Source organism: Arachis hypogaea, chromosome 17 (assembly GCF_003086295.3).
Source record: "Arachis hypogaea cultivar Tifrunner chromosome 17, arahy.Tifrunner.gnm2.J5K5, whole genome shotgun sequence".
In the NCBI taxonomy this organism is placed as follows: Eukaryota; Viridiplantae; Streptophyta; class Magnoliopsida; order Fabales; family Fabaceae; genus Arachis; species Arachis hypogaea.
The window spans coordinates 2,642,213-2,657,088 of NC_092052.1; the positions used below are offsets into that span (position 1 = coordinate 2,642,213).

The 14,876-nt window shown below is 34.7% G+C and overlaps 1 protein-coding gene and 1 pseudogene across 1 annotated transcript; one reads left to right on the top strand and one right to left on the bottom strand.

The window, feature by feature from the left end:
• Positions 1-2,415: 2,415 nt before the first annotated feature.
• LOC112766634 (uncharacterized) lies at positions 2,416-6,850 on the bottom strand. The gene is made up of 9 exons (XM_072223238.1): positions 6,629-6,850; positions 5,939-6,133; positions 5,525-5,709; positions 4,862-5,021; positions 4,335-4,431; positions 3,806-3,975; positions 3,133-3,299; positions 2,574-2,875; positions 2,416-2,419 (listed from the first exon to the last, which is right to left on the bottom strand). Coding segments are annotated over exons 2-9 (1,086 nt in total). The 5' UTR covers positions 5,940-6,133; positions 6,629-6,850.
• A 4,855-nt stretch (positions 6,851-11,705) lies between these two features.
• LOC112765772 (pentatricopeptide repeat-containing protein At4g37170-like) lies at positions 11,706-14,390 on the top strand (annotated as a pseudogene).
• Positions 14,391-14,876: the final 486 nt, after the last annotated feature.

The following is a 14,876-nucleotide window of genomic DNA, read 5'->3' on the forward strand; positions in this document are numbered from 1 at the left end:
TTGAAAGCGTGACCCAAACATAAGCATGGTGGCATCAAAAGGGGGCAAGGTGCCAGCTCGAATATGATGAGGGCAGCGCTCTCCTCATTGAGCGCTATGAGGAAGAAGAACCCAAGCAAAGCAAGGGCGCTACGTTGATTTATTCCAAACGGAACGCTACAAGGAGGCATTCAAGCATGTAGGCGCTACATTAGTGTTAATTTATGTGGCTCAAAAAATAAAAGCAAGGCGCGACACAGCAAGTGAAACCATCAAGGTTCGAAATGGAACAAGAAAAAGCGCACAAGCATAGAAAGGCACTACATTAATTCAATTAACTGAGGCTACTTTGCTACAAGAAAATGGCTCAAAGGAAGCCACCAGGGCTCGAAGATGGAGACCATACAAGGCACAATGTAGCGCTACGTTATGTGCAATTCACTGAGTGTACAATTGAAGCTTGGCAGAGCCCAGACATAAGGCAAGAGAGGCAACGTTTCTTTCTTGACTAGCGCTCCACTGGAGCCAGCACTTGGGGCCAATTTCAATCAAAAGCCAATTTGGATCCACTTCTTCACTAATTTGAAAAGCCCACTCCAAGTTCTGAAAATCAAAAATAGAAAGTGTATAAATAGCAATTAGTTTGATTGTAAGGATCTTTACCTTGACTTTTGAATCTTTTAGCACTTTTACTCTTTCTTGGAGCTGAATTTAGTTCATTAGAATTTATTTGAAATTTGGGATTGGATTGGATCTGAGTTTTCTTTCATTTTGTTCTTACTTCTACAACTTCCATCTTCTGTTTTGAATTTTGGATTGAGATTGAAGGAATTCTGTTTCAATTCTTGATCTGAAATTCATCTTTGTTCTCTTCTACATATTCTAAGAATTGAGGAATTGGATCTGAATTTCATTGCTGTTTCATTTACATTTCTTCTGCATTTTATTTCTGTTTGATCAAGGAAGTGATTGAGATCTAGATCTGCTTTCTAGTCTCATTGCTCTTCTTAGATCTTCAATTTCTCTTTGAGAATTTCATAATTGAGCTCAGCTTCTTTTGTTTTGCTTCTTCAAGTAATTTCCATTTCTGTTTGATACTAAACTGAACTTCTTTACTTCACAGCTTTCTGATTTACTTTGGCTTGCATTTTTCTTGTTTAATTTTGAATCCCAGCTCCCAAATTCCTTTAATCTTCAAGCAATTTAAGTTTCCAGCAATTTAGATTCAGTAATTTACATTCTAACACTTTAAGCTTCAGCCATTTACATTTCTTGCAATCTAAGTTTCAGTCATTTACATTACTTGCACTTTAAGATTCAGCTCTTTTATTTCTTTGCACTTTACTTTTCTGTCAATTTTCCTTCTCCTTTTTATTTTCATGCAATTTAGCTTCTGTTGATCACAATTCACCCAAATTCTCACTTGTTTGCTTAACTAAATTCATCACCTAACTAAAATTGCTCAATCCTTCAATCCCTGTGGGATCGACCTCACTCTTGTGAGTTATTACTACTTGATGCGACCCGGTACACTTGCCGGTGTGTTTTGTGTTGGAATCTGATTTCCACTCATCACCGCTCCATTTTAGACCCACTAACGTCGTGAGTACTGCTCCACTTTTCTTCACTTTCTTTGCATTGCATTCACAAATAGAAAATAAAAAAAGCTTTTCATGTGATTGAAGTGGCTGATTATTCCGACGGCGGTGGAAGGATGTTGCAAAAGCTTTTTATTGGTTTATTTGAATTTGGTACCATAAAAATTTGACCCCCCTTACAGTGATGAAGGAATAGGAAATTAGGTTTCTGAAAAAACGGCGTCGTTTTTCTTGTGCCACGTGTAAATTAAATTTGCCACGTCATTTTTCTAGTGACGGAAATGGATGGAAGAGCCAATTTGAGTTACGCATTAAAATTTTAGGGTAAATTTGGGTCAATTAAAAATTTGAGAATTAAATTGAATCTGGGTCAAATTTCAGAGATTATTTTGAATTTTAACTCGGTTTCGTAGCACTGAAAGTCGAAGAAGCATGAGAGAGAAGGTACCACTGTCAGGTGTCAACTAAATTTGCCACGTCATTTTTCTGGTGACGGAAATGGACAGAAGAGCCAATTTGAGGTACGCATTAAAATTTTAGGATACAATTTGGGTCAATTAAAAATTGAGGATTAAATTGAATTGGGATCAAATTTCAGAGATTATTTTGAATATTAACTCAGTTTCGTAGCACCGAAAGTCAAAGAAGCATGAGAGAGAGGAGGTAAAAGCAGCTTATCAGTGTAGTAAAGCAAGAACGGAAATGATCACTTTCACAGCTCCTAATTTGGGCATTTTGCAACATTCTTTTCCAAGTAGTTTCTTTCCACATCAAATTATAATTCGAAGAGAGATCAAGTGATTGTAATTTGGAAAGGTGTGATATTTGGGAAGGAATTTCACCTATGAATTCACAATTAGATAAATTCAAGTGTGTGAGACTCACAAGCTTACTAAACTGAGATGACAATGGAGAAAAATGGAAAGAATTGAAAGCAAGGTTGAGTGTTTGGAGATGAGTAAGATGAAAAAGAGTGCTATTGGGAAAAAGAAGAACAATAAAACTGCATTTGGAAAAAGCAAATCAAAGAAGACAGCTATAATATAGCAAATTACATTTTGATGTGTATCAGAAGTACTCAAGGCATGATAAACACTGCAAAATGTGTCATACCTGATCAAAGGAATAATCCTGCTAAATTCAATTAGATGAAGCATCTGTAGAGCGTTTGAACTAACTATTTCAATAGGGAGTTCGTTCAATAAATGATGCAGAACAACTGAAACACATGAAACACTCCCAAAATCCTGTTGATTCTTCATCAATCCCAGCTCTGCAAGAACTTCACTGACTTGTCCCTTTGGCAAAGTAAAGATATATTTAGATCACCATAAAACACAGGTTGAAGAAGGGGAAAAAAAAAGCAGGGCAAACAATCAGCAATTTTTTTTATTTTCCATTATAATAATGAGAAGAACCCTAATAATGTTTAATTTTATTAGCATAGGTAATTTCGGTTTCAAGAAGTTCCAACCAGCATAACCATTATGGGACCGTGATCACATATAATATTGTAGAAAATAAGTACACTAATGGAAAGAAACTACATACATACCTGAGATAACCCATTAAATATATACTTCATAATATACTCAATGGTTGGTTCCATTAGACTAACTTGCAATCTTTTGTTGTGTTTAACATTTCCATGAGTGCTTTCATTTGCTGATAAAATTTTCATCAAAATGACTCTGATGTCATTCATAAATGTTATAAGATAACCTGTCCCAGTTGGAGAAATAAAGAATTAAGTTTTTGAAGATAATCACAAGAAAAATTATATAACATCAATCAGATGCATTATAGATTAAACAGCAAAATAAGTAAACAAAATGATCCATGCATCCCACTGAGAATCCCACTGAGAACAAGGTATAAGACAGAAAATAAATCTCAAGAAACCAACCAGATAGAGCATAGAATACAAACAACAGTACAGATTGTAAAGTAGAAATTGGTGCACAGCAGTAGAGGAATAATTTGTTAACTTACTCTAGAAATAACTATGAAAATAATGTTTTTACCACCAAACTGTTCACATTCTCTACAACATTTTGAATGTGCAAATTACAGAAGAATACAAGAACTTTAAAAACAAAACCATTGGTATACTAGAAGCAATAAGCAAAAGGTGTTGACACTGAGGTTTGGGGGTCATAGGTTGCCAGGGTAACAGTGTATATGATATACGTAAAAATATGCACCAGCAAACATATTAATCAAAATACCTATATCATGTGAAATAAGCTTCTGAGCACAGTGAGCCATATAAAAACGACAATATGCAGATGCTACAGGATCCCCCAATCCTCTTATCATCATTACCAAGCGCCAAAGACTGTCTTCAGGTTGGTCAAGCAGAAATTGCCAGCAAGGCAATATTGCCAACTCCAGGTAACCAAAGTAAAATTCCCAAAACACGGTAAGCACTCAACAAAATTGAGGAGGAAACTTTAAGCCAAAATGTTGAATACAGAAATTTATTAATGCAAAGAAATAGTGCATAGAAAGAGAATAAGGTTTCTACACAAGAAAAAGAAAACATGTAGGTCCTATAAGATAAACTGAAAAAGAAGCATGACTACTTTTTTTTTTGAAACTGGCTTTGATTTAGCTTCCAAGTGTGATGATGAAGACATTAGAATGAATAGATGGAATAAAACATTCAGAAACATACATCAACAAGACCTGCAAAAAAAATTTCACGAAAAGAAACATAGAATACATTAAATACAGAGAAAAGGATAAGGACTTTACATGCGTGAAAGAAGCTCTTGCACAACACCAATTTTGTTGAACCAGTTGTTGCAAGTTTCTTTAGCATCACTACAAATATCGCTTGCCTTAAAGTTTTCTGCACCGTCAGTCAACAGATTTGGATAAACGATAGGATGCCAATACAAGTTTTGAAGCAACTATCAATTATCAAACACCATCAAGCTTATATGATGTATAAATTAGCTGCAACAAGAAAATAATTTTAACATTTGGAGACTTCTGAGGGAAGTTACTGTAACAACCCATTTATCAAGTTATCGATAATACATGGAGAAGTTTTGGCAAACAATTTTTATATAGGGGTTTCTCCTATAAGCAACAATCTTGTAGCAACAATTTTTATTTGCCTTCATTGTGGTTCACCATAAGCTACCCATTTGACGGGTACAAAAGAGGGACAGATTCCAGATTAAAGATTCTCAACCACTATTGATATTGGAAATGCCTAAGGAAACACTCTGGGTAAAACTAATTGTGTGAGAGATAGATTCAAATTAAGAAGAGACCTGCTAAGTTGCAGAGTAAGGCTCCATCTTCAGTAAACTCGGCTTTCCGCTTTATGCGTTGCCAAACCAATTCGCCAAGCATGTCCATGATATCTGTGACAAGGACAAAAAGTGTAGGATAAAACTCAGAAACGGACGTATCCATCAGAAGCTTAATTGCCTGCAAACAGAACAATCAGTTTCAACTTTCAAGTTCATATAAACAACCCATATCAAGATAAGAAATAAAGAAAAATATTATTTCATCCCAAAATAAGAAATTATTTCAAATCCCTTCTTCCCCCAGCGGTCCCTTCTCACCCAAGCAAACTTACTATTATACATGATTTGGATTTTAGTTAGGTAGCTTATCTCTGTCTGAGCCTCTTCTATTTATTTAACATATGGTTCAACAAAATTAAACAAGAATTTCCTTCTTATAACAACAAACAACAACAACAAAGCCTTGTCCCACTAGGTGGGGTCGGCTAAGAATTTCCTTCTTATATGTAAACAAAATACTACTAGGTCTATAAAGGAAAAAATAAAACATAAAAACAGTAAGTATATGAATTTTTGAAAAAATCCTCTATGCAATGCACAAACCCAAAAACAAGCATTGAAGGTAATTTTTATACATTCTATAATAACAACCCAGAAACTGTTAAATGTATCAACATCTACCTTTATAGATAACTTTAAGGATGTTACACGATCTTCAGCTAGCCAAGAACGGTTAATTTCATCTTTGAGCTCATGTAACCGAGACACATACTCTTGCCAAGTAATCACCTTGACACCCTCATCAGCAAATTTTTGTGGATCGTCCAGTTCCTCCAAATGCATAATTGTTGAAGATTTCTCATGCACTGAAAATCATGACATCACATAAATAAATAGAGACAAATACAATTTTTTTTAAAATAAATAAGTAAATAAAAGAAGGATAAACAATGTAATAGATATGGGCATGCATTTTGCATTTCTCATTCGAAGATCAGGCATCTGTGATTAAAAGAGAAATAATTAGCCATTATGATTAACTAAAAAAAAATAAAGGGTTACAGAACAAAAAGGAAACCATTTTGAAAAGCTTACTGAAGACATTGAAACCATTTTGGTGACAGGAAACTTCTGCATTAGTAATCTCCTGAAAGAGGTCCACTCCTTGGTTGGATGATGATCCACCGCATTGCTGAGGTTGTCAGGATCAGGAGATTCGACCTTTGCCTCGTTATCAGTTCCTCTCAGTGGATCAAAGAAATCACTGTTACCACTTTCCACAACATCACCCTAAAAACAAGAAGTCAAGAACATCAACACAACAACTAAGTACCGAGACCAATGCAAGTAACGGAAATTCCAAACACAATAAAAAAAATCGAATCAACCTGAAAATCATAACATAGACAACTACTACTCAGAAATAAAAATTCACTAAGCATTTCAACAAATATTAACAAGTCCTCAAATGAAGTTACTTAACCAAATCCTCCCTGCATTTTGCTGTGTAGTTAAACATAACAAAAATCTCTATCTATAGAACACTTTCTCTCGCCAGATTTTGTTATGAAACTCACTACGATCATATCACTAAGCTCAACAACATTGAAATCATTAACCTACACTAAACAGAAGCTAACAGAAAATAACTAGCTTAAACAGAAATACTAAGACATAATAATTTGCTTACGACTAAACAAAATCAAATCTATCAGCGTGATTCGTGGTATATCCGAAACAGTGAAGTGCTAGTGAAAGATCAAAAGAGAGAGAGAATAATTGAACCTGAGGGAGTGGCGGAGAGGGTGCAGCTGAAAGAGGGTGAGCATCGGCGCGTAGGCGAGGTAGAGCGTGAGATTCACGCGTCGGTGTAGTTGCGGGGCCTGAATTCCATCGAACGAAGAAACAAGAACTGAGCTGAGAGGTTTCACAGCGAAGACTGAAGTCGCCACCAAATATCGGCACTTTCTTTCCAGCGTTTCTTCCACAGTTGGTTAAGTCTTTTTCTTATTGTTATTCAAAAATATTATTTTTTTTTATGACTGGAAATAACATAAAAAAAGACCTAAGAAAAAGAGTAGAATTCTTCTCTAATAATAATGTCTAAACTATTACGGGGTAGCAACCGTTCCAAGTATACCTGCTTATTAAAAGCAGCAGTTTTCACCATTAAATCAGCCATTCTGTTTGCTGTGCGCTGAATGAGTACTACCGTAATTGTTAAATTACGCTGGAGCATCTCTTTAATTTTGTCAAGTAAATCATAGTCAGTCCTAATCATGCTGGTTGTGTCTCGTGAAATAAAAAAAAATGCATCAAGATTATCAGTTTCACATATGACCTCTTTGCACTCGCAATCCCAAGCCATAACAAGTCCTCTCCAAATAGCATGAAACTCACAGCAGAGAACACTAGAAAGAGGCATACTGGCAGAACAATCTTTTATCCGAATTCCCATGTTGTCTCTAATAATACACCCAAAACTAGCTAATTGCTCATTTTCAAAAATGCTTGCATCACAGTTCACTTTACAGACATTTATCGGAGGTGATTCCCAGTTACATTGCAAAGAGGAATGAGTAATATAGTTACATTGCAAAGAGGAAGGAGTAATATGTTTTTGGGTGGTAATGACATTGGAGAAATCTCGAGTAGCATGTTTAGCCAAGTGAACAATTTTCTCCCTACTCCATGGATCATCTTGATGGAAGATGTCATTGTTCCTGTCCCTCCAAATCCACCAAAAGGCCGCTGCAAAGAGGAACTCATTTTTTTTTAGGTTAGAACGAATCCAAGACACAAAATCCAAACCAGAATCCACAGCGGTCATTCCCAAGTTTAAGCTAATCCAAATCTGACGAGTTTTTTGGCAAGTCCTAAAGCAATGGTTAATATCCTCTAGAGCAAGATAACATCTCTGACAAAAATCAGAAGTAGCAAGACCTCTTTGAAACCGGTAGCTAGCTGTGGGAACTTCGTTATTGAGGCAAAGTCAGAGCAGACACTTTATCTTCTCTGGTATTCTCAAGCGCCAAAGCCAAAGCTAATTTTCATTATCATTCCAGCCAAATTTCTTCTTCAATAGCCATTCATACCAACCCACTTTTAGTCGAGTAGGTGAGAGTATTTGAGTTTATCCAAAACCAACCTGTTTTATCTCCTGCTTGCTTGATAGGATCAAAGAGCATCAAATCAAGTTTAATTTCTTTCGGAATCATTGTGCAAAGAATATCCCACCGCCAATGTCCATGGTGCCAGACATCTTCTAGTTTCAAGAGAGAATCAGAAATGTGTACAAAAGGAGCCAAAGGAGCTAGCGTTCCAGATGGTCGCCAAGCATGATACCAAAAGGATTGAGACATCCTGTCTATACACCATTCAAAACCATCACAAAGCTTTTCTATTATCTTATAAATTGCTCGCCAAGTGCTTGAAACATTATTAGAAAAATTGGGTGAAAAACAAGAACCCCCAGATAAATATTTTGCCAACATAATCCTTACCAAAAGCTTGTCTTTATTATCCAGTAATTGCCAAACAAGCTTTCCTAATAAAGCAAAATTCACACATTGAGTATCTCTAATTCCCAAACCTTCATATTTTCTTGAAGTGACAACTTTGTTCCACTTGATCAAGCTTAAGCAACACTCCCCCACCTTTCCCTTCCACAAGAATTGTCTAAGTACATAATCAATCTTTTGACAAATTGAAGTAGGAAAAAGTGTCACTTGCATCTGGTAAATAGGAAGAGAAGAAGCAATAGATTTAATTAAGCAAAGCCTGCCTGCTCTGTTTAGGAGTCGACCTTTCCAACTAGCCAGCCTATTCTTGATCTTCTCTAAAGAGTGCGAAAAAACAGACCTAGCAACTCGAGGATGATTAAGGTTCATCCCAACTATTTACCTAGGTCACTGGTAAAAGGAATATGAGAAACACCAGACAACATTTCCTTCATTCTATTAGAGATTTTTCTAGAACAAATATTATTTATTTATGGATATTTTTTTTGTGATTCATTTACTTATGAATATTAGTAACTAAAATTAGTCACTATTAATTATTTATTATTATTAATAAATAATTAATATGCAATAACAATAACAATACAACATGTTTATCAATTTTTAATAATGATAATAATAATAGATAATAAAATTAATTTGGATTAGTACAAAAATTAATAATCTTCACTATTTTTTTAGAATGCTCAAGTTTTGGACTGGATCAAAAAAGGTTACTCGCTATTATAATAGAGTATCTTATCCCTTTTTTGTGTTATCTTATTGTAATTTATAAGCTCAGAATAATGGTCGAATTTTTGAGAATCATCAAGAAGGCCCAATGTTTGTTTCCATGGAAGTTTTTGTTTCGCAAAGGAATATCCGATGGCAATAGATTTTGTGAACAAGCGTTTAGGCTGGGTTTGTTTACGAGAACTGCACAGGACAAGACAATGAGAATAGAATAAGATACTAATAGACAAAGATACAAAATTTTGTGTTTTATATTCTGTTTGGTGATAAATTAGAATAAATTATGAAAATTCAATTTATTCTAATTTTTTTCATTCAAAAAATTTGAGATGAAAAATATAATAACAAAAAATATAATTATAAAAAATTAACAAAAATAATAAAAAGAAAAAATAAAAAATAAGTTGTGTCTTTTGTTAGTGTCTCAAGGCACAAGATATACTAATTCAGTGTCTCTGAACACATTATTTCTATTTATGTCTCTTTTATCAAACATGATTTTGTGTCTCTATATCCTTGTCTCAGTGTCTTATCTCGTGAATAAATGCAATCTTATAGAATTGCTTTAGAGTTTTGTTAGAGGATGGGACTAAGGATTCTTATGTTGTTGCATTTATTATAACGATCTTTTACATTTGATAGACTAAATCTAGACTGTGATTTTAAAGTATGTGTTCAGAGAAGATAACAACTACACAGATAGAATAGGCAATTTAAGACACTCTCATGGCGCTTATTTTGTTTTGTACCAGTCTCGTATTAGTGAAATTTCTATTTTATTTTCAGCTGATATAAAAAAAGTTTATTTTTTAAAAACAATTGTGTTTAGTTTCGTTTTTTTAGCACAAATCCTGTTGAATATAAAAAAAAAAAAAAATTTAGTATTAATAATTAATTGAAGTTTATTGTACATATTAATGTTCTCTCATATACAAAAGATCCATTATATCAGATGAAATTAATATAAAATTAATTATAATTTAATAACTAAAAATTGTATATAAGCCATTTTAATAACATAATAGTAAAGAATTTAATTTTCTATTATAACTATTTTAAAATTAATTTTCACATAAAAAAATATAATTTAAGTTTCAAAAATGTATTCTCCATTTTTCAAAATAATCATTTTAAAAAGTCCAGATGAAAATAAAAATCGAAAAGTTAAGAGCTAATTTTGCAAAAGTAAATACTATATTTAGTTCCTAATCACTTAAAAATTAGACCATTCATCTCTTATTAATAAAAAAGAACAAATTATTTTTTCTTGTTCGATTAATTAGTCTTTTTATAAGTTTTTTTTGGAATGATAAATGATAATTACTGGTGTATAATGTTAAAATTGTGAGTTAATTTATCTATGTTTTATGTAAATAATCACTCAAATCAAGATTCAATTCAACTCAAAATTTGACTTGAATTTGAGACATATTTTGTCAAATTTAAATTTATCATTTTTATCTGATATTATTTTTGGATTGAATTCAGGTTATACTTAAGATGATCTAATTTGATTCAAACTTGTTTATAATTAAAATAAATATTTTAGAATGAAATTAGTAATAAAATATCATATTTTTATACTTGAATTAATAATTTTTATATTATAGAGTATTATTTTTTATTTTAAAATAATTTATTTCACAATAAATATAATATAATATTTACTAACTTTAATTTTTAAAAATAAAATTTTATGAATTTATTATCTAAAATAATTTAGTTCGCCAAAAAACTTAAGTTAGAGTGATGAAATTTCTTCTTATAAATTTTTTTGGGCCGACACAATTAGTAGATATATTTACCAAATCTTTTATCTCCTCAATTCTTTTACTTTAATCTTTTCAAGTTTGATGTTCTTGACCTTTTCATCCTTCGGTTTAACTTTAATCCTTTTACTACCTTTGGAGGAGCATATTAAACCATCCTTTTTCTCTTACCCATGACAACACCAAAAAAAAAAAATTACACCAGTCTATAAGAAAATAAATTCAACTATATAAATAGAATAAATTTCTTTATCACACCTTTTTTTTCATTTTGTTACATTCACAACTTATTCATATTTCTTCTAAAACCAAAGTTAATTATGCTAACTTATCTTCTGACAATTAATGAAATTACTTAAAAAATTTTATTGTTTTAATTATTTTGTATTTATAGTCAATTTTGTATAAATAAGTGTATTGTTCTTTATATAATGTATAAAAAATATACACAATTAAATAATTCTTTGTTTTTATCTTCTTGTCTATCTCAAGTTTTAGTATTATTTAACCTGATTTATTTAAATTTTATTTCATCGGATAAAAAATCATGGTTATGAAAAATTGAATTAGATCGGTTGATTCAACTAGATTAATCGAAAATCAATTTTTTAATCGATTTGATTTACCTAAAAAACCACCTTTCAAAAAATAAAAAAAAAATCAATTGAACTGACAGTTAATCGATTGACCTGTATAAATCAGTCTCGTTTTTTAGGGTTGTCTGGTTGAACTGACAATTAATCGGTGAACTGCATAAACCGGTCCGGATTTTGAGAGTTATCTGGTTCAGGATTAAATCCCTAAACTACGTCGTTTTAATTTAAAAAAAAAAACAAAACAGTTTCTCTTGACCGTAATCGAACCTCCCCACGATTCAAACTTGTCACACTCATCAGCCAGCCACCACCAGCTGCCACTCACCCTCTTCTCCTCGCCGTGGAATCTCTGGTCGGACACATCGCCGTCGCTCATCTTGTCGGCTCGCGTCTTCTGTCTGGGGCCTCTGCTGACGTCGCCGTTGCTCACCTCTACGGTAACCACTCCTCTGCTCCTCCCTCACTAGCCACTGCTTGCTTGCATCAGTGCTTCGTGAGTTTTATTTTTAAAAATTTTATTGATTTATTCTTCAATCTTCAATGCTTCTTCAGTGCTTCTTCTCTCGGTCACCTCACCCGCGTCCCTCTCCTTGCTACTGCACGGTTCGTCTACTTCGTCTCTGTTGAAAGCGCTGCGAGCGGTAACAGAGCTACTAACTAAACTACTGAAGAAATTGGTAAGATCAATTTGTTATGGTGTTGAGGAAAGAGGGATGCACAAGTTCAGAAATTTCAAGAGGAGCTTTTCATTCCTGAAAAGTCAGAGTCTTACTCAGTCTCGATTCAATGAACGTTGCGATGGTAACAAACTCGAAGAGGCCATCGATGTTTTGTGTCAACAAAACCGTCTCAACGAAGCCATTGAGTTGCTCCACCAAATTCATCGACCCTCCCCTCGCATTTACTCCACCCTCATTGCCGCTTGCGTTCGCCATCGAGCTCTCCAAGAGGGTAAAATGGTCCATGCTCACACCAAAGCTTCCGAGTTTGTTCCTGGGATCTCCATCTCAAATCGTTTGCTTGATTTGTATTCCAAATGTGGCAGCCTCGGTGATGCCCAGAAGCTGTTTGATGAAATGATTCACAGGGATTTGTGCTCTTGGAACACCATGATTGCTGGGTATGCCAAAATTGGACGCCTTCATCAAGCTAGAAAACTGTTTGATGAAATGCCCCAAAGAGATAACTTCTCCTGGAATGCTGTAATATCTGGTTATGTCAGGCATGGTTGTCCTTGGGAAGCTCTGGAGTTGTTTAGAAGCATGCAGAATCACGAGAGTTCGAATTCGAATAAGTTCACCTTGTCCAGTGCTCTGGCTGCTTCAGCTGCGATTCTGTGTTTGCGTCTTGGGAAGGAGATTCATGGCTACTTGACACGAACTGGTTTGGACTCGGACGAGGTAGTTTGGAGTGCACTTTTGGATTTGTATGGCAAATGTGGGAGCTTGAATGAAGCTAGGGGTATCTTTTATAAGATGGCAAACAAAGATGTAGTTTCATGGACTACCATGATTCATAGATGTTTTGAAGATGGAAGAAAGGAAGAGGGATTTTCCTTATTCAGAGAGTTGATGGGGTCAGGCATTAGGCCAAATGAGTATACATTTGCTGGAGTTTTAAATGCATGTGCTGGCCATGCCGTTGAACACTTAGGAAAGGAGGTTCACAGTTACATGGTCCGAATAGGGTGTGACCCGTGTTCGTATGCCGTGAGTGCACTTGTTCATTTGTACTCAAAGTGTGGGAATATTGAAAATGCCAGAAGGGTGTTCAACCAAATGCCTCGGCCAGGTTTGGTATCATGGACTTCTCTTATTGCTGGTTATGCTCAGAATGGTCAACCAGACGAAGCTCTTCGGTTATTTGAATTATCGCTTCGATCGGGTACTAAGCCCGATCAAGTTGTCTTTGTTGGGGTTCTTTCTGCTTGTACTCATGCTGGGTTAGTGGACAAGGGTTTAAAATATTTCCATTCAATAAAGGAGAAGCATGGGTTGATGCATACTGCAGATCATTATGCATGTGTTATTGATTTATTGGCACGATCTGGACGGTTTAAAGAGGCAGAGGATATCATTGATAAAATGCCAATAAAACCTGATAAGTTCCTTTGGGCAGCCTTACTTGGAGGATGTAGAATACATGGAAACCTTGAATTGGCTGAAAGGGCAGCAAATGCATTATTCGAGATAGAGCCAGAGGACCCAGCTACGTACATCACTTTAGCTAATATTTACGCTAATGCCGGTCTGTGGACTGAGGAAGCCAAGGTTAGAAAGACTATGGAAAGTAGGGGAATAGTGAAGAAGCCGGGTAAGAGCTGGACTGAGATCAAGAGACAGGTGCATGTCTTCCAGGTAGGAGATACATCCCACTCCAAAATATGTGATATTCATGCATTCCTAGGAGAAATCTCAAAGAAAATGAAGGAGAAAGGCTATATTCCGGACACAAACTTTGTGCTACGGGATGTGGAGGAGGAGCAGAAAGAGCAAAACCTTGTTTACCACAGTGAGAAGCTTGCCGTTGCCTTTGGAATCATTTCAACCCCTCCAGGAACTCCTATCAAGGTTTATAAAAATTTAAGAACTTGCGTAGATTCACACCGCCATGAAATATATATCAAAGATTGTTCAAAGAAAAATAATAGTGAGAGATTCAAATAGATTTCATTATTTTGAGGATGGAAGCTGCTCATGCCAAGACTATTGGTAACGTCGTGCCAAGCATGAGTGTAATGACATCTTCAATATATGATTTTGCCAGAAAGCAGCCTTGGGGGATTGCATTGACAATCATCTTTTCCTCTATCCCTATCATTTAAGAGGGTACCTCTATCAAGCAAAATTTTCAGATACCACATTGCAACGAGGCATGAAATGTTCAATAAATGATGGAATTATGCTGTACAGGATCACCTATTGATAAAGAGAGGGATCTCAGGAGAGTATATGTGGCAGGAGTATTATTCATTTATGAATTATGTATATACAGCAAGACAGGGTTATTTGTGGGTTCTGTATTTAACTCCATGTAAAAGTGGTAACTTATTAGCATTTCAATTTATCGGTTGCAATGTTCTTCTGGAAGATGTCCTTGTTGCGAGTTAAAGTCAGTTTTTCTTGGCCTTCTGCATCTGCCCCTCAAAGGGTAATTATGGTGGAAACATCAAAGTGTTAAGGTGATCAATGGTGATTTCTAACAAGAATTGAATATGGAGATGAGGCCCAAGTAATGTTAGCTGCAAGAATCATCTGGAAACTTCAGGACATGTTAAAAAACAAAATGAAGTTATATTCTTAAAGATGAGCAGCCACTTTGTCTCGTATTCCAATTATCCAATACAAATTTGCATGAAATGAAACGTAGGTGGCTGCCTCTTAGAGGAATGAATACATTTATGTATCAGCAACTT